Source organism: Galendromus occidentalis, unplaced genomic scaffold (assembly GCF_000255335.2).
Source record: "Galendromus occidentalis unplaced genomic scaffold, Mocc_1.1 scf7180000077485, whole genome shotgun sequence".
Classification (NCBI taxonomy): domain Eukaryota; kingdom Metazoa; phylum Arthropoda; class Arachnida; order Mesostigmata; family Phytoseiidae; genus Galendromus; species Galendromus occidentalis.
The window spans coordinates 1,535,375-1,553,713 of NW_003805473.1; the positions used below are offsets into that span (position 1 = coordinate 1,535,375).

At 51.5% G+C, this 18,339-nt stretch overlaps 4 protein-coding genes across 4 annotated transcripts; 2 read left to right on the forward strand and 2 right to left on the reverse strand.

Annotated features, from left to right (window-relative positions):
* The first annotated feature begins 1,008 nt into the window (after positions 1-1,008).
* Positions 1,009-6,400, forward strand: LOC100908882 (uncharacterized). Its single transcript, XM_029112194.1, has 10 exons — positions 1,009-1,274; positions 1,385-1,582; positions 1,693-2,406; positions 2,610-3,057; positions 3,179-3,472; positions 3,587-4,065; positions 4,183-5,026; positions 5,379-5,818; positions 5,947-6,189; positions 6,358-6,400. The coding sequence occupies exons 1-9, from the start codon at positions 1,009-1,011 to the stop codon at positions 6,140-6,142; spliced, it is 3,879 nt and encodes a 1,292-aa protein (XP_028968027.1). The 3' UTR covers positions 6,143-6,189; positions 6,358-6,400.
* Positions 6,401-8,545: 2,145 nt separating this feature from the next.
* On the reverse strand, positions 8,546-9,463 carry LOC100905246 (proteasome subunit beta type-2). Its single transcript, XM_003745777.2, has 3 exons — positions 9,082-9,463; positions 8,821-8,969; positions 8,546-8,727 (listed from the first exon to the last, which is right to left on the reverse strand). Exons 1-3 carry the CDS (start codon positions 9,376-9,378, stop codon positions 8,574-8,576), a joined length of 600 nt encoding a protein of 199 aa, XP_003745825.1. The 5' UTR covers positions 9,379-9,463; the 3' UTR covers positions 8,546-8,573.
* Positions 9,464-13,631: 4,168 nt separating this feature from the next.
* LOC100909026 (carboxypeptidase B) lies at positions 13,632-15,481 on the forward strand. Its single transcript, XM_029112179.1, has 3 exons — positions 13,632-14,012; positions 14,141-15,153; positions 15,264-15,481. The coding sequence occupies exons 1-3, from the start codon at positions 13,645-13,647 to the stop codon at positions 15,479-15,481; spliced, it is 1,599 nt and encodes a 532-aa protein (XP_028968012.1). The 5' UTR covers positions 13,632-13,644.
* A 570-nt stretch (positions 15,482-16,051) lies between these two features.
* LOC108864552 (leucine-rich repeat extensin-like protein 5) lies at positions 16,052-18,120 on the reverse strand. Its single transcript, XM_018640475.1, has 4 exons — positions 17,783-18,120; positions 17,623-17,702; positions 16,239-17,495; positions 16,052-16,080 (listed from the first exon to the last, which is right to left on the reverse strand). Exons 1-4 carry the CDS (start codon positions 18,118-18,120, stop codon positions 16,052-16,054), a joined length of 1,704 nt encoding a protein of 567 aa, XP_018495991.1.
* Between the last annotated feature and the right edge of the window lie 219 nt (positions 18,121-18,339).

Below are 18,339 nucleotides of genomic sequence, written 5' to 3' on the forward strand. Positions count from 1 at the left end.
GAGATATTTTTCCCGACTCGTTAGGGAGTCTTCAGGAAGAGGCGATCGGCGGAATACCCTGCTGCCCTGTTCGAGAATTCCGGTCGATCGCGAATTTTCCGGATACTCTCCATTTTCCGAACCTATCCCAGTAGACCCTTGCATTCTCGGACTAGTTCCAAGTTTCCGGGAGCTTTAATGGCCGACTCTGTCTTAATTCGAGAAAGAAATATTGATTGCCTGTCGAGGGCTGCAGAGCAGACGCGCGCGACGCCGACACCCAGAATAGAACTTGAAGCGTGTCCCGGAGCGATCTTTGTGGCCAGCATCCGCGCCACACCCTGCGATGCGACAGTTATTCAAGAAACTCGAGCGAAAGACCACAAAAATCTGTGGTTTCTCCGAGGACTCATTTCACTGTTGCGGTCGGAACGATTCAGATACCACCATTCGGATTGAGGCTCACAAGACTGCTTACGAGGATTCATTCTCATGAACTCCATCATTCAATCATGCGCGGAGATCGTCGCATCCTTTCACGAGATAGCGAGATCTTCTGCGGGCCATACTGGGCCGTCACCCGCGGGTGTGGTTCTGGATCAGCGGAGAGCTTGCGACCAGGAGGATCGTTTTAGGGTACGCGAGATTTCGCGGAAACTCGCCGCCGACGGGAGAGCCTCTCTCGAGCGATCGGACGACGGTCTTCGCTTGCTCATCCAACGCGCATGAGCGCGCTATACATATATAGAAGCGTTTGAGTATTCAATATTTTGGTTCCCCCGATAAAGGTACTCTTCGTGAACCGGCAGACTGATGCCCCAGGGCATTTCGTAGCTCTGTAATTCTGTGTTCAAGACTGAGGTTCCACCGAGCTCCTCCGGTGTGTTTCTTTGTTTGTTCCTCTCGTTCAGGCCCTGCCAAAACGCCGACCGTCTCCGTGATCCAGCTCGCCTGCATTCGTGTGAAGCAATCGATCCTGAAAAGAGAAGACGTTTCCTACTATAACAATGAATTTTCTTTCTTCCTCAGATGTTGGCTCCTGTGAACGAGGATGAAGGTGGAGGGGTAGTCATGACGTCCTTGGTGGCTGGAGGCGCGCCTGAGAGCCTATCGATAGGTGTGTCAGGGGTCTTGAACGTCATGGACGCTTCGGCGTGTTCGGCCCTGCACGACGAAGCGGACGATCTCCAATGGATCACCGATTCCTATCATGACCACGCGAATTCGGCCAAGAGCTGGGATGAAATGATCTTGACACTCTCCCAGTGGAACGACCGGAATCGATCCATGCAAAGGTGCGTGTGGCCCGTGCCTGTCTGGCCGATTTAATCACCGATCTCGGTCTACCACAAGCCAGAATCAATGAGTTCACGACGTGACCAGATCAACCAATCGTATATTGCAGATCGATTTTGAAAATGGACCTGTCTTACGAGGACTTCAGTAAGAATATGGATGTGAACTTGGCTCAAATCGATATGGAAACATTCTGTTCCGAGGATATCAACCACGCAATCCTGAGCCTCCAAGCTCGGGTTGGCGAAGAGTGCGCCAGTCTGTCTGGCTCGCTCATCGACGACCTCCCGATTGACTCTTCTCAGAGGTAAGTGGGACCAGGAAGATCGTACAGCCCTGTTTCCTGACTTTTCGGAGACTGTTTCAAAGCATAGCCGGAGTCTGCTTCCAACGTTTGACCGATGAATTTTCTCTCAGGGTGAACGAAATCTGCCGCAAGACGCCTTTGTTCTCTCCGTTGAAAGAAGCCTCGGTACATTCGGCATCTCACGTTTCGATGGCCGATAGCTTGGACTGCAGCTACCACGGCGATCTGGTGCTCACATGTCAGACAACCAACAAGAATAACTACACATTGGCCTTCGAGCAGAGCCAGATAATACAAACCGATCCATCGGAAGACTCTGAGCTCGGTGGGAGCAGTGAGGCCCAGAGCAACTGGTCGGGCTCGGAAAACGCCAACGAAAAGAGCGATAAGGCGATGATACACAGCGAATTCGCCTACACCACCTGGTCCAGGGTCTCTGGAGACGGCAAGGTCGACAGCGGCAAAAGCCATTCGTTGCCCGATCTGCTGAAGAGGTCCGTGACTCTAGCGAAGACCTGCAACACGCTTTACACGATCAACGACTGTCAGGTGGTGGAGGACAAACGATCGGGAGTTCCTCTGCTGCGGATGTTCATGGATAAAGGTAGAGGAAGTCAAGACGCGATGCAGTGCTCGACGAGTGTGTCTGAGGCGGAGACCAGGGAAGCACCCACAAGCAAGGTCTCGCACGCTCGATCTTCACAAGCGGAAATGGACGGATCAATAACGCTGCCCATGACCACACTTCCCATATTCAACGCCCGAAGCAGCACAGCACCGGAATTCCCTTCTGCTAATGCGGTCACTAACGTTCATCAAGTGAGGTGGGTCGATCGCCGATCTTCTAGCGAGTCCCTCTGGTCGGGAAGTCGGAGGAACAACGTTGTGTTGGAATTCTCAAATATAAAATATCTATTATGTTTATGCGTAGAACTATCTAATAATTATGAATGATGTATCATCGGGATCTGGCGAACGCCGAGCGCAACGAACTCTGTCGTGTAACGCTGTCGATTTATCCTTGCAGAGCTCGACAAAAGCTGGATAACACTCTGAACAACAACAACGTGATGACGCTGGAGGAGTCGACCGCTCTTAGCGAGGAGGATAGCTCGCAGTGCTTCGAAGATAGCCTTGTAGGAATGCTGCAGACGAAGAAAGGACTCTCGCTCGCCTCGCCGATCCGAGAGGAGGATGAACAATGCTCATCCTGCGATGAACCCATGAGGGACGCCAATAATTCGTCCACGAACTCATCGTCAAATTCTTCGGCCAATCAATCCCCGCCTTACGATAAACCACCTCCTAAGATCAACAACTTCGTTGGTTTGCGAGCTTCTCCAGCACGTAAAGAACTGTTGGGTTCAGAATCTAGCGGCTACATTAGCAGGCAAAACTCCAGCGATCAAATAAACAAGAGCCCGAACGCGCAACAGTTTCTACTGTGCGCCGGCAATCGCCGAAGCGCGCCAAAGGTGAGTCTCCGTCAAAATAAATGCGTACGAAGACGGAATTGACGTGGGATCACGACGCTCGCATCAACATATCCCGACCGGATCCATTGACGATCGAGCTCTGATTATTCCTCTTCGGCAGGCTGGAAGCCTTCAGTGTTCAACCCAGGTCAGGACGGTGGCCATCCAGACAGGACCCCTTTCCCCTAACTCCCAGAGCAAACGTGCCGATGAGCCCAACTGTCACGTCGTGACCCCCGAGCAACTGCTCGACCCGCAAAGCACCCCGATCAAGAAAAGCATATACGTCTGCTATCCCAATTATTCTCTGCCTGATCTGTCCTTCCTCAAGGACATCAAGCCGGGTCATGCCGTGGTGTTACAACCTACGGAGATCGGGGTCGCTAAGAAACTTCCTCCGACCCAGACGCCTCCGGTGAGTGATTACTAATTACTAATTACATACATCGGGGTCATCGCCAATAATCCCTATTGGGTTGAGATGGCGTTCTTGGTGTTGGGCCATTGAGCATCGTTTGGCATTTTCCAGGTGAAGGAGCCCCAACACAAGAACGTCGCTGCCGCCGTGGGCACGCCCTCGCGACGGAGAGCTCAAAGCAGTGGGCCGAAGTGCAGACCGAAATCCTACACCGATTGCGAGGCGATGCTGCGCACCGGTGTGGACAGGATTAAGGACTGGGAATCGCTGAGTCTCCTCCTGCCCGAAGATGTCAAAATGATGGTGAAGCAAATCCGTGGAGAAGCTCAACCCGTTCGGATGAGGGACAAGGCCGCCACTCGTCAACCACGGCCTCTACGGATCGATCAGATTCCGAGCGCGGCCACGGGCGCGTACGAGGAGGTTTACATCAGCGGCGGTGCCGGGGTTCACGTCGATGAACGCGACGGTTCTTCCCAGCGAAGACATTCCCTACTCAACTTCCCAAGTCTCACCGGTCTTGTTCCCACTGGACTTGACCTAAACACGATGGCCTCTCCCAACCACACAACGGAACAATCGAACTCGAAGTAAGTGATCTCAGAGGACGACTCGTTGAATCAGCGAAAAATGTTCGTCCTGAGACTCCGAACCCTTGCGGTTCGGCGTCAGAATCCGCTAATACCTAACGCGTTGTGCTTTTCCAGTTCGAGCGGGACGTGCTACTGTCGCGGAGCCAAGAAAGCTGTGAGCTTCAGCGACAATTTGTGTAAAATCCTCACCGGGGACCATCGCACGCCGGCCACGTGCGGATGCAGGAACTTCGCCTTGAATCTGCAGGAATGCGTCACTCCGGGCAGCGTTGCCAGCGGAGGTTCGCGGAACATGCCCTTCAGAGAACACACTCCTCAAGGACTTTCACCGTCTGGCTTCATATCACCGCTGACACATTCGCAACATGAGGTCGTTAACGCGAAACGCCATCTGCTCGACATTGTCTACAACTCGATCCGGCAGGTGGTCGACGCGTACGGAAAAGACAAGGAGCGTGACGCCAAGATGCAATTGTTGTCCGACGAGAGCCTGGCGAGCCGAGAAGTCGTATCCACTCTGGTTCCGGCGGTGGAACGACTGCTGGAAGACGGGCTTCTGCCTCATGTCCGAGGACTGTTCGGCCCGCTGCCCAATTCGAAATGGCATCTCGTCGAATCGATGGTGCAAACGAAAGAAGGTCGCAAAGAGGTCCGCGAACTATTGGACTACATCCACTCCGTGAACGGAGTGCTCGACGAGAACGCCAAGTTCCGCTGCTTCGTTCTGGGCCTGATCAATTTGGGTTGCCTCGATTCGTGGATTACCCTCCTCCTGGCCACCGCGAGTGTTCAACAGAAACACTACCAAAACGCTGCATTCCTCGTGCTCCTGTCGCACTATTCGTTCTTCTTCCTCCAGGAAGAACTTGTATCAAACCTGCGTGTGCTCAGCGAATTGCCGTTCGCCTTCAACTTGAACATGGCCGCAAAACTCCGACCTCATCAGCAAGGAGTCAAGGTGAGCTCATGGGGAATGCCGTCGTGGAATGAAAGTTTTCTTAAATTTTATTTTTTTCATAAGGATTTCATTCGAGTCCAAAATCCATCTTGGCGAATCATCAGCTCATTTTACTCTAATTAATTAATTTAGTTAATTTACGTGCTGTGATCTGTAGTGAATGCTCGAGACGTGAATCCGATATCCGGTCTGAGATAGTGAGAGACTCAGGAGTGAATGCTAGTGTTGATGTCACCCATGTGGAATGCCTTGAAATGGAATTTTTTATCCTTTCGCCAGGAATATATATAATCGTATCTGCTCGGTTCTGTGTTGCTAATGCCGATTTGTGCATGTCTTGCTTGTCCTATAGGAGGTCCGAAGCGTTTCGACGGGGAGGTTGCGATCGCAACCTTGCACCCCTCTCGGTTTCCCCCGATCACCCCCCAAATCAAAAACTGTGACGCTTCCGACTGTCCCGTCTGCGATGCCCACCGCCGCCACTCGACCCTCAAAAGTTGACAGCGTTATGCGACGAACCAAGACCGAAATTTGTCTCCAGGGACGTGCTCGGCCCCTATCCTATCCTGCGGCCTTGAAGAAAGAGCCCGAGCCTCCGAAGAAAGACACCCACAAATTCCGACAACTTCGAAATCAGTGGGAAAAGATGAGCGGAGCCCTGCCGAATCGGCCCTCCGGCGCCGCGGTAGCAGTGAGCGGCAACATTCGGGTGAACCAGGCTGACAACCTCAGGAGTAACCGTCATTCTCAGCCGGCTGCCCGACATTCCCCCGCCCAGAAGGCTCATAGCAGGTAGGAAGCCAAGTTAAACCGATTTTGAGCATTACTAAACGAGTCGATGAATCAGAGGCACGGAACGTCGCGCGACGTCGCATTCTTCGCTCAGAACTTGATCTCGAGTACGTTTGGTTCCGTTGCAGCCCTCATCGGGGAAGTAACGTAAGGAGTCCGGTGAAGAAAAGTTGCCAGTCCGGAGCATCCAGTGTAGCGTCATCTGCATCCACAATGAGAGCCACAGCGAGCAGCGAGAAAGATCCCAGCAGCGTCGTGCTGGTCCGGAAGAGTTTGATCCCCATCCGGGGTTTATCAGCGAAAGGAAGCGGACGGAACAAGTGAAATCTTCCTTAAATCTTTGAACTTTGGAAAAGTATGAGGTGTAGAAGGTGAGCCCGAGCCCGAGTCCTCTCGATTCCCTACCCAAATGTTGCTTAGAATTCTCTTCTCCTTCTAACTATCCGACTATTCAATCTTGATGTTCCCGGGAGTAGCGACCTTCGAACTTTCTCCCCTAGGCCTGAGCGAAGCTAATTTTGCTCTTATGTGAATTCCAGGAAGCGGCCATTGCCATCTCCGTTGCAATTGTTCGACTTATCCACTACTATTTCGCCTCTACGCTTCTACCGTTCGGCGTCAGATCGACGCTGTACGATCTACCCCCAACCTGACGTTAGGCCAGATGATCGAACTCCGCGGGAGCGTGAGGCTCCCCGAACGACAGTTCACGCCCAGAGTTGTACATACTAAACTTGCCTTTCCAGCTCGGAGTTATAACCCTTTGCCTCGACATTGATGTAGTAGATTCGCAGATACACGGATATACCGCGCTTTCTGCTGGACGAAGCATCGAAAATCTTTCTCCCAATTAGTCAGTCTGTCAATCTGTTGACCTTCTAAAAGATGAGCATATATTTTTTACTTTTTATCCACATGAAATTTTGATGTATTCGCGCCTATTCGATGCCCGGTAGCGACCAATTGTTGCAATTCGATTGAATGAATCTCGAATCTCTCAGCCTTTCCCGAAGAATCCGGGAGAGCAATGTCGGAACGAAGTCGTTTCTGTTTTTTCTCTTCTGGAGCCAGAATTCCTCTGCATCGGAATTCTCTCTCCGCTGTAACCGAGAGCCCCTCAGCCACGACGGCTTCGTTCAGCTTCGAGACGGTTCCGGTGGCTGATGTCGTTCCTCTGCGTTCGCCCGGAATGGGGATTCCCTTGGAGAAACGAGGAGAAAAAACTTATGAATTCTTAGATTCAGCGAAAGCACTCATTTACTTTGTTTAGCAATTATAAACAAATCGTTTAAGTGGGCCCGATGTAGATACAAGAACGACGCGCTTTCCGGAGCAAATTGCGGCACCTCCGCAGGTCATCGGGGCGGGGTTCTCCTTTCCTAAAGAAAGTTCGCACCTTCCTAAAGCATTCGCGACGTCTTATCGGAGCAATCATGGTGGCTTCTCTATGTACGTTCGATCGAAGCTTGAAATGCGAGCCAAGCGCTCGGATCCCCGGTGCGTGAAGCGCGCTCGATCGGTGATCTTTGGTCAGACCCGTCGATAGGACCGCAGGCGAGAGCTGCTTCCAAGCACTCCCGAAGGCACGTCGTTCCCCGAGAGATTCGATCGGAATCCTCAGCTGACTTGTTTCTTTTGTGATACCCTAAAAAACTGTCGCCAGCCGCCGTCGGTATTAATCGAAAAACTAGTCGTTCAGAGTCAAGGAAAGATTAAAGCTTACTTAGCAGGCTTCTCGGTGCAATAACTATTGCTGCGTCAGTAGAAAAGAGCAGATACTTTTTATAGTGACAAGGGTTCAAAGAAAGATTCTATCTGAAGAGCTAACAGTATTAGACTCCTCAACATTTCCCCTCGGTGGCTGACGATCAGTTTCAACATGTAGGAATGACATTTACGAACCTCACGAGTACCTCCTTCTGAATATCGGACGAGAAAGACAATAGTCAAAAGAGACGATAAATATGAGCAGGAGAACCGAAATACATATATATCAATGCCTGAAGGTCGCAGTCTCATAAGAGGCGAGATCGCGAGAGAGGCCAGAACTCGGAGTGAAAAAATTGTTTTCCTGATTTTGGGACGGTATATAATCGTATATACTGCTCATTGATCTGTCTTTCCATGTTTCGGAGCGGCCAATCGAGCGATTAAGTGCTCGATGAGACACACTTGGTATTGACGGGAGCTTGTCACAGTCGCAAGCAGGAAAATTTGTTGTTGGGAGCAGAAGCGAATATTGAAGAGGAAATCGAGGTTCGGAACTGTTTGATTCGTTGCCGAGTCTTAGTGATATCCTGGAGAGATCAGGACTCGCATAGATTTATGCAGAATGATATTGATACGACAGAAAATTAACCAAAAAAAAAACAGACAAGACGACGACTATTATTATTGTAAAGCTATATAATGGAACATGAAGCGAATAAACACACTCACCGAGTACAGAAACCTCAGAAGCGTACTGAATAGATCTGGATGGAGCTCGCTACCGGATGCGAAGTTGAAAAAGCTTGGAGTCGATGGTTTTTCGGAAGCCTTGTCCTGATCGCGGGCTTTCCTCGATTCATTTCCGGTGATGGACTTGAGTCGGATCTCGGATCCGTGCTCCGCCGCGGGAGCCCCATGCTCAGAGCGGGGCAACCGGAAACATATCTGCCTCCCGATGGAGGGGTTTCAACGACCTGATTCTTCAGACAGGGAAATTGAAAGAATCGCTCGGCTCTCTTTAAAATAGCTCCTTGACATCAACTTTTTATTCATCGACTTTCACATCGGACAAATCTCTGATTCCATTCGTATCGATCACCACGCATTTGAAGACGGGCATGTTGCCCAAGAATCGTTTCCGAATCTCTTTCACACAGGCCCGAATTAGGGAATGTGCTTCCTCCACTGTCATGTCGGCTCTGAAAGATTGCGAAGACGTCCATAATTAAGCCTTTCGACGATAATACGTCGATCGAGATACTTCGGGGAAATGTTTCCTGGACTCAATTCACCTGTAAGCGGCATCGATGACACCCATGGAGAATATACCGCCGTATCCGTGTGCAGCGAACGGAACCTTAGCGAGACTGCCGAGATAGTCGACCCAATAGAGTTCGGGCTCCTTGCTGTGACTGTCGAATCCACCCAACAACAGGTCACACTGCGAAGAAAGCTAATGAGTTTCTTCTACTCACACTTCTTACACCCACGGTTCCGGGAGAATGGGAATCGGGAGCAAATGCTCGAAGCATGACCTATGAAATATTTCTTACCCTGTACGCATTTCGAGTACGGAGAGAGTCTGCCAAGTTTTTCCGCGTGAAGTTGGCTGCTGCCTTTGGACTGAGGCCGTACCCGTTCCGCATCTTGAACAGCTGGATGTTTTTCGCGATATAATCTGCGAACTGAACAGTGTCGCCGCTTTCTCCCGCGACTGCCATGGCAAGCGAATCACTCAGTTTGAAGATCTTCTGTTCGTCTTGCTTCAAGACCATGATGGAACGAGCCACGGATGCATCGGCAGCCAAGAGCACGAAGTCTCTGCATTTTATGCCGATCAAACTTTCCATGTTGCCTCAATGTTCCGAATCGTCGTACACGAAATTCTGCACCGAAATTCCCGGTGCCGACTTCCTTCTGAATCTCTATGACAAGGCGAAAATAACCAATGTTTACAAAACACGCCGGGCGACAACGCGTAGTCTGCTCCCCGATGCCGCCAGTTGGCTGCGGGCGAATTCAAAAGGGTCGGCCGTAAGACTTTATTCGGAGGTTGGAGGTCGTTTCGGATCGATTGGGAGTTCTGCGCAATCTTCTCGCCGGGGATATCCCCTCCGCTCTTCGGGAGGATTCTGATACTAGTGTTCCTCCGAGAGCTCTCGACCGAATAAACCTGACCATCTCGAGGAACGGTCTAACGTGAGTCGCCTCCGACGGGACATTTGTATCTGGGGAACAAGGGACTATCCGAGGAAGAAGATCTTGGCATGTCTTTTAAAAACCTCTATTTATATGCACAAGGATCTTGAATCTAATTACTAGTCAGACTATTGTAGCAACTTTCCCTAGGTAAAGTCATTAAAGAAATCTATTCGCTTCATGTGGTACAAAACGAATAATGATAATAATAATTATAATCATAATAATCAGTCCGGCGGGCAGATGGAGGGTGAACGGAATGACGGAGTTCCTGCGTGAAATGACCTCCGCGAAATACGAGAACCACCCAATCGCCCCTTGACTCCTCGATAATATAAGTTATTAAGAGTTCCGTCTGAGGGAGAGCGAAAAATTTTCCCGGCTGCTGCGGAGCATACAGCCGAGGATGAATATTGATGAATCTACCTACATATGCATTCTATATACGACATTCTCATATGATTGATGATGTCAGCGGCAGTGCCTTCCGATCGGGGTCTCCCCTCGAAAATTCATTCGACTTCTTCTCCTTTTCTGAATCTTCGGAAATCAGATAGACCTCCAGCTCGAAGAGATTTTCCCCAAGGTTGAGGCCTGATTCCGAAGCTTTGTGGGCGCGAGTTCCAGTAGCCCCTACAAACCGGCTATCGTTTATAAATGGTCCGATCATTGGTCATGGTGGTACCGGTCACGTCATGAGCGACTTGGTGAATGTTTTGAGGCCGATCTCTGTCGCTAGTACTCGGTGAGCTTCCGCACAACTCGTTAGCACGTTCGTTCTCGCGTGGGAGCTTGTGGCCTTCCGTCGATCGGGAAAAAGCTGGGAAGTCGTAGTACAGCCCCTCGCCTCAGCATGCGAAGCGATCCGAATGGAGCTGACAGATGAGCTCTTCCCGCGACCCCTCGGATGAGACCAATGTCTTATGATTTCATTGCAATGTCGAGACACCCCTCAAGGAAGCCAATTAAGTTTCCCAGTGATTCTTCCGAGCAGTCTCTGCGACTCCGCGGATCCCTCAAACAGACGTGGAGTTGTCATGATGTTCCGTTCCAGGAGGAACTCGATGATTGTTCGCTTGTACTCTCGATCTGCCGAGCCTTCGAGGACACTAGTGAGCACGTTATCGATGATGCGGAATATGTTCTCCACCGTCTTCAAGTCGAGGAAGCTGCGAGCTTGGGCATCGCTCATCAGGGTCACTCTCCCGAGCTCGTGGACAGGAAAACGGTCCAGAATAGTTCTGATCAGACCGACATCGATGATTCCGCGGTTATAGCTTTCTTTCGACTTCGCGCTGACGTTTGCGAGAGCTTGTATCAGGGTCGCTAGCGAGTTGGTTTCCCCGTAGCGTATGATTACCTGTGAATTCTCCAGGAATCCGAGCTCGATCGCTTTGGGAATGACTTCGTCGTACTTCGTGCAGACCTCCATGAACCTCGACCACTGTATCATGACGCCGGTCCACTCCGAAAGGACCTCACTGCAGAAGTGCTCGCACTTTCGAATTATCGACTGCAGGACTTCCTGTTGGTCTCGTTCATCGATTACCATTTGGAATTTCGTCATCCATTTAAAAACTTCGCCGTTGGCTTGGGCTTCTTGAAATCCTCTTCTCTGATGGTGCAGTAGCAGACAGTTCCCAGCAGCTTTCTTGAATGCGTTGAAGATTCCCGCGCGGAGCACCGTTTGACAGCGGAACCTTTCGGCGCTGACGTTCACCAGTATTTCGATTGCGGGAATTAACACCTCCTGGTAGTGTAGGAACGAAATGATCTTCGCGAGCATGCTATGTATTCCATTCGAGACAACTGCGTGTTGAGCTTCTGAGAAACGGGTGAGCTCACGGAGAATCTCCAAACATTCGACAACGCTCTCCTGGACCTCGTTCAGAGAAATCGTCAAATCGGAATAATGGCTGTCTGTGATACCTTTCGGGTAAACGGCGAGATCGGTGACGACTTCTCGAAGGAGCTCCAGCACCGTTCTTCGCGAATCCGAATCCGGTGCGGTGCGTACACATGACATCAGCGTAGGAACGAAGCCACATTGTTGGAGTTGACATCTACGGTGCGGATTCCCTTCGACGTAGATCCGGAGCTCTGGCAGAGTCTGATTGTGGATTGTGTGTTGCTCACGACTATCACTGATATCTACGGCAAGCTGATCGAGCTGCGCGCTGCCGAGGCTAGCACGGCGAGCCGTTCGTCTAATCGAAACACTATCGTCAACCGATTCCTGGCGCTGGGGCGAGTTTCCGCGATCGAAGTCCATCTTTTGTGGAACGGTTTTGCCGCACGAGTGTCTTTCGTGTGGACCGACGCAAGACGAGAACAGTTTCAAAACATTTAGTGCATCATGCTGATGATATCGACGTACACATCGGGAGAGCTGCGAGCTTCGGCGTGGGCGTGGGAGCGTTCCCAACCCGCTTCCGGATCCCGCAACAGCCCCAGGAATATTTGCAGGGCACCGAGGAAAACATCAGTGCGCATCATTGCGCGAGAAGGTTACACGGCAGGATGTGGACGTTGTCAGTCGTAGATGGATTCGATAACCCGAAATTTCTCGTGAAAAATTTCGGCCGGAGGAGCACCGGAGGAGTCTGCTCCTCACATCGACATAGGATACACCACCCCTGTAGCATAAGAGTTTTTATTGTTCCGTCCTCTGGTCCGTTTTCCGCGCGAGCTCAAATATTTTCCAATGCCCGAAAAATCTCGGTTAGCGCGCTACCACTGTCTCGAACGAGCGCAAACAGGGAACATCGATGAACCAGAAGCTAATTGCCACATTTTGCGGAGACTTCTTCCATCGCGACGCGGACACTCGAGGGTAAAGTAATCAAATCTCCAAGGGGCGAACCTCCATTCCGAGCGGGGAGCAGCTCGATGAAGGGGACCGAAAAACAACGCTGGCGGTAGCAGAATTCGGGGCTTATCACCTCCAGAAAGTCGCTGGGGACCGGTATATTCCACGCCGACCGGCGTTGAAAGCGGTTAGCATCTGTGCCGGGTATGGCTCGCAGTCTCCGAAATGATGTTTCGGAAGGATGTTCCAGATGTACGTCTCGGGAGGGGAGACGACCGCAGTATTCATTCCTGAAGGGAGCGATCGGCGTACTGCAGTCACCTTCCAGCACTGGATCGGCATAACGTGCGGTCGATGAACTCTCGATTCCGACTTCCCATTTGTGCAACCGGTTGACCGATCCAAACTCCAGAAGATAGCTAGATAACGGCGCGGAAACATTCCAGAAACTTCCAGCTGGTGCGATGTTCACTACAAGGAGTGTCGAAATGGTACTCGAGTCCGATTCGAGAGAGCGCAAAATTCAGCGGGGACTGGTGACGGGCAGCAAATCACACTCAGACGCGGCCCTAGCGACATTCGAGAGCGGGACTCCGACAGCTCACACTTGCTTGCCCGCTTCGGATCAATCTTCTGCAAGTGCGAGTTTGAAAACGTGAATAAAACGGTGCATCGTCTGAAGCGTGTCATTGTTGATATGGGTTGTGATCGGGTTGTGTCAGAAAATCGGCCCAGATCCAGGTGGACCAACATATGTATAATGTCCTTGCTTTCGGCCTGAAGCGGGTCAACGCCCCGCCGGGTAGGGGAGAAGGAGAGTTTAAATACGGAGCGACATATCCTGCAGGGACAGAAGTCCAACTCGTTCGGTGTCAATATGAGAACCACGGTTCTCGTCGTGAGTTTGTTGGCGCTCGCTCTAGCGAGCCGAGCAACTGGTGTTTCTTCGGAGTCGACAACCTCGACGACGAAGCCGATGGCCGGCACTCCGTTGGCTGCCGAGGTGGACGATGAGTCGAGATTCGAGGAGCCCGTGGCTGATGGACACGGTGCGGTCCGGGCGTCGGGCAGAGAGACGGCCCATAAGCCAACCGAACATGATTTACTCATGAAAGGCAAGCAGGAGAACGGGAAGGATAACTCAACTTCGGCGGCACCGAACGGCGCTGACGTGATGGATGGGCAGAAGAAAAACTCTGGAGACTCTATGGAAAGTGAAAAAAAAGCCTCGCCCACGGCTCAACCTCCGGCCGGATCTCAAGTGGAAGACCAAACCCCCAAGACTGTCCCTGACCGTTACTCGAACGCCGTGGAGCCGCTGATCGCCGAGGGACCGTCCACGGGTGGAGCTCCGGTGCGTTCACCGTATTTCAAAGTTCGGGGCGCTTCCAGGCAGTTCGGAGCTGCACCGGAAGTTGAGCCTTTCACACCCGAGCTCTTGCTCGAAGCAAGAGATCAGCACAAGACCTACGAAAAGTGAGTTGATTGAGAATTATATAATTTTTTTCCAATGTCCCTCGTGTCTTCAGTGACTGCAGAACTACAGCTCGGGGAAAGCGACATGGCTCCCTCAGATCTGAACTCACGAGTCCATTGGATTTCAGTTACAAAGTCTACCGGGTAAGAGTCGAATCCCGAAAACAAGAACAGTACTTGTCGTCTTTGGACAACGACTTCCAGCGGAATATTTCACTGTGGGAGGACCCGATAATCGATAGGAACGTCACTCTGATTGCACCACCGCAGAGCGTCAAGAGTTTGGAAGACGAATTCGACGCTCAAACGCTCAAGTACAGCGTGCTCACCGAGAATCTCAAGACTTGGTTGGACGAGGAAAGGGAGAACGTCAATCCAAATTTGTTTCTGGAGCAAAACGACATCGGGAACTTCAAACTCGACACCTACCACACCCTCGATGAGATATCCTCCTACCTGGATCTCCTCGCGATGCAGTATCCCAATTTAGTCAAACCGATCGAACTCGGCCGGACCTACGAGAATAATACTATCAAAGGTGTCGTTCTGTCTACCGGGGGGCAGAAACGAGCGATATATATCGATGCGGGAACCCACGCTCGCGAGTGGATCTCCGTCGCTTCCCTTCTCTATATCCTCAGCAACTTCATATCGAATGGAGATACGGACCCGGAGCTAAAGAGTCTACTTGATCAATTCGAGTTCCATTTCGTGCCCGTGATCAATTCCGACGGCTACAAATACACTTGGAACGGGGATCGGCTTTGGAGGAAAAACCGCGTCCGTTTCCAGGGTTTCTATTGGTGTTCTGGAGTCGATCCCAACAGGAATTTTAATTACTATTGGGGTTCTGAGGGCGCCAGCGCGAATCCCTGCTCGGAAACCTACCGAGGGACCAGGGCGTTCTCCGAGCTTGAGACACGGGCCATCAGGGACTATATCGGTGGTATCAAGGACCGATTGTCGCTGTATCTGAGTTTGCACGCTTACGGTCAGTATCTCCTGCTCCCCTTCGGAACTGGACCTTCGACGCTTAGTTCCGAGAATAAAGTCCAAATGGCCGCCGCGGGAGCTTTCAGAGACGCCATCATGAAGAAGACAGGCCAGACCTACAAGATCGGATCGTCGAAACAAATTCTATGTGAGTACAATTCTAGCATGATACCTAGGATATGTAATACACCGCGAAAGCCGATAATTTCCTCTCAGTCAGTCGACTGATCAGAGGTAAGACTTTCCTCCTCGTTTCAGACGCGGCTTCAGGATTATCAAACGATTGGGTTCACAGCCAGGGTGTGACTCACGCATATGTTGCCGAGCTACGCGATACTGGCTCGCACGGTTTCGTTCTACCACCAGAACAAATCTTGCCCGCGGCTGAGGAAGTTTTCGAGGGTATCAAGGCCCTCATCAAGTTTATCGCCACCAACGATCTCAATACTCAGCGAAGGCAAGCCATCGCCGGTTAGACGCCAGAAACCTTCGCGTCTACTTGTACAGTTCTCACGAAGCTTGACACGAATTCGAGTTTTGCCATAATTTATCGTGATATCCCCGCAAACGACGGGACCGATTTCTAGAGGAGTACCAGAAATGACACAATAAATAAATCATATACATATCGCTTTTTCGAGTTGCAGCCCGGGGAGTTTCTCGGACTCGTTCGTGTAGTTGACAGGGGGGAAATGCGGGATTTCCCAAGGGGAGAGAAATGACTTCATCACGTACCAAGCGATTTATTCCGACTCCGTATCCCCTCAGCATGCTGAACAACAGTAGATCATAACAACGTAACTCAAAATCAGCGGGAAGGTTAAACCTAAATGGGATCGTTTCTTGATTTAAAACGAAATAAAAGGTTCTTCCGCGAGCATCGATCGAATGGGCCAACGATTGAATGTCGGTTTCAAAACCATGAACTGACTGAGAGAAGCCGATGATTGATGCTGTGAAGGAGGCGCTCTAGAGATATTCTGATTATTCTCGAGGAATGGTTCAAGTGAATGATCATGGCGGGCGAATACCGAGCCAGAGGCACTTCAGAAGTCTGTTCCGTACATCTCGCGACCTGCGATCGGGGAAAAAGCTCACATTAGCCGCGCTGCCGTCAAGGGCACCATAGGTACCGGGAGCGATTTTCCCAACCGTGCAGACAGCCTACAGACGACATACGCCCGCACATTCATAAGTACAACGAGGGTATGCACGAGCTATTGAGGTACTCACTTATGTTAGCGGATGTCTGATCGAACATCTGGTTTATCTCATCGAAGAACTTCGAAGTCATGGACAAAGGTCTGTCTTCAGCCCCAGTGGCTCGTGAAGATTTCTGAAACGTTGTCGAAGAGGTGGATTGTCTCGTGACAGGTTGGGGAGTCGGTTGTTGCTGGAAGTTAGATCTTGTCGAAGGGAAGAAGGGCTGATTGCGAATAGGTGCTGAGAGCGGTTCGCTGCGACCGTATTTGAATTGATCCGTGTAGGGATTCGAATAGCTTGGGGTCAGTCCACCGAAATTGAAGGGATCCCTGAACTGCGGACTATCCAGTAATGTTTGATAAGGCGAATCGTAGTACGGTTGCGACTTGAACGAGGATTTCGTCGTAGTTCGTTTCGATTCCCGTCGGAGCGGTAGAGTCTGCGTGCCGTCGCTGTACGACGGAGTTGAATAGCTCGAGTAGGTGGTCGTTTCCTCGAAGCCAGGACCCGACTTGTGCGTCGTGGTCTCCTTGAAACCAGGGCCTGACCTCACGGTCTGTCTCACCGAGGGCGGAGGGGTATAGGTTTTGAAAACAGGATTTACGGTGGACTGATAGAAACTTTCCGAAAACGGCTGTCGATTTTGCGAATCGTTCGCAGCTCGCACAGGAGTGAACGACGGGGGAGGCGGAACGGGTGGTGGTCCGTATGACGAAGTCGAAAAGGGAGCTGGAGGGGGCGGTACCGGAGGAGCCGAAGAACTCGGAGTGTAGACAGGAGGCGGTGGCACGGGGGGTGCGAAAGAGCTTGGCGTGAAAATCGGCGATTGCGCTGCGGACGCCGCGTACGACTTCGGTGTGTACGAGGGAGGAGGCGAGAGCGGGGCTGCGGGCGTGGAAATCGACAACGGTGACAGCGGAGATTCCCGAGGAACTCCTCGTGGAGGCTTGGGCGGAATCGGAGGTGGAACCTTCCGGTACGTGGGAGTCGGTTGCGTGTACAGAGAGCTCTCCGGAGTGTACGAATAGTCAGAGAATGGCGTCGTCGAAGGGCCGTAGGACGACGGCGTGGAGAATTCCGGAGGTGGCGGCGGCAACCCCGGCTCCGCTTGCGAGAGGGGGGCGGCTCTCGGACTGAAAGCTGGACTCGAGCATTCGTCGTCGGACGTCGCCGTGATCGCTTGCAGAACCTTGAAAGAACGCGACGGAATCTTGGATCCAGTGTAGCGGGGGTTGGTCACCGATTCGTCCAATTCCGCTGGATTGTTGCAGTATTCCGTGATATCCTCTGGAATAAAATCGGATCTCTCGCCCGTGAGGGAAACTCTCGTCACAATGGATCGACGAACACACGACACCCGCCCAGAGGGGGGATCACGGAGAAAAAAATTGTGGGATTCGGAAAATTGACTCACGGATGTCGTCGGGCCACAAGGGAGCCTGTTGTCCGTACTCGTTGAGCTCAGGGGAACCTGGACCGCAAACACCGCTGTATCTGAAATGTGCTTCCGGGGAATCATCGAGAATATTTTGGAATTCATCTTCCCGGTTTGAGCTCGCCTTTGGAAAACTTACTCTCCGAGCTGTTTCGCTCTGTTGACCTTCTTCTGGAACTTGGGCGATTTTATTTCAGAGAGGTCGATCCCGGCTGGAGTGTAGGTGAACGGTTTCTTGTCTTTCGAGAGAGTGCTCTGAAGCTTCTCGGGTAAGCGATCGTATTGTGTGAAGGAACCATCGGGTCCAGAGCCGATAGGCGGCTTCGGACTCTGAGGTCCCGAACTCGGAATTTTTATCGGTTGACTGGAAGACGAGGTTTTCTCTTCTTTCTTCTCTTCTTTTGCTCTCTCTTCCCTCCAATTGGGCTTCCACCCCGGCGGTGGAGGCGGAGGGGGAGGTGGGGGAGGTGCCGACATCGCAAGATCACCCTGAATGCAGAAAACTCGAATTGAAATCGATCGATCGTGGCAAGGTTCGTTCTCTCGTACGCAACACTTCAAAGTGAACACCGGGTAAGCCTCTTCACTAACAGCGAGCGCCTGCGTGTTCCCGGTCTTCGCCTACATTTGACCTTGGCCCGGAATTTCCATTAAACAATCGTAACGGAATTTATGCCACGGCAAAGTATGGCGAAC

Coding starts and splice junctions, on each gene's coding strand:
- LOC100908882 (XM_029112194.1), top strand. CDS start 1,009: ATGTTGGCTCCTGTGAACGAGGATGAAGGTGGAGGGGTAGTCATGACG. Junction 1,583..1,692: donor CCGATTGACTCTTCTCAGAG/GTAAGTGGGACC, acceptor ATTTTCTCTCAG/GGTGAACGAAATCTGCCGCA. Junction 5,027..5,378: donor CTCATCAGCAAGGAGTCAAG/GTGAGCTCATGG, acceptor CTTGTCCTATAG/GAGGTCCGAAGCGTTTCGAC.
- LOC100905246 (XM_003745777.2), bottom strand. CDS start 9,378: ATGGAAAGTTTGATCGGCATAAAATGCAGAGACTTCGTGCTCTTGGCT. Junction 8,970..9,081: donor GTACTCGAAATGCGTACAGG/GTAAGAAATATT, acceptor CTTTCTTCGCAG/TGTGACCTGTTGTTGGGTGG. Junction 8,728..8,820: donor GTCATCGATGCCGCTTACAG/GTGAATTGAGTC, acceptor GCAATCTTTCAG/AGCCGACATGACAGTGGAGG.
- LOC100909026 (XM_029112179.1), top strand. CDS start 13,645: ATGAAAGGCAAGCAGGAGAACGGGAAGGATAACTCAACTTCGGCGGCA. Junction 14,013..14,140: donor CAGCACAAGACCTACGAAAA/GTGAGTTGATTG, acceptor ATTGGATTTCAG/TTACAAAGTCTACCGGGTAA. Junction 15,154..15,263: donor ATCGTCGAAACAAATTCTAT/GTGAGTACAATT, acceptor TCCTCGTTTCAG/ACGCGGCTTCAGGATTATCA.
- LOC108864552 (XM_018640475.1), bottom strand. CDS start 18,120: ATGTCGGCACCTCCCCCACCTCCCCCTCCGCCTCCACCGCCGGGGTGG. Junction 17,703..17,782: donor AGAGCGAAACAGCTCGGAGA/GTAAGTTTTCCA, acceptor AGCACATTTCAG/ATACAGCGGTGTTTGCGGTC. Junction 17,496..17,622: donor CTTGTGGCCCGACGACATCC/GTGAGTCAATTT, acceptor ATTTTATTCCAG/AGGATATCACGGAATACTGC.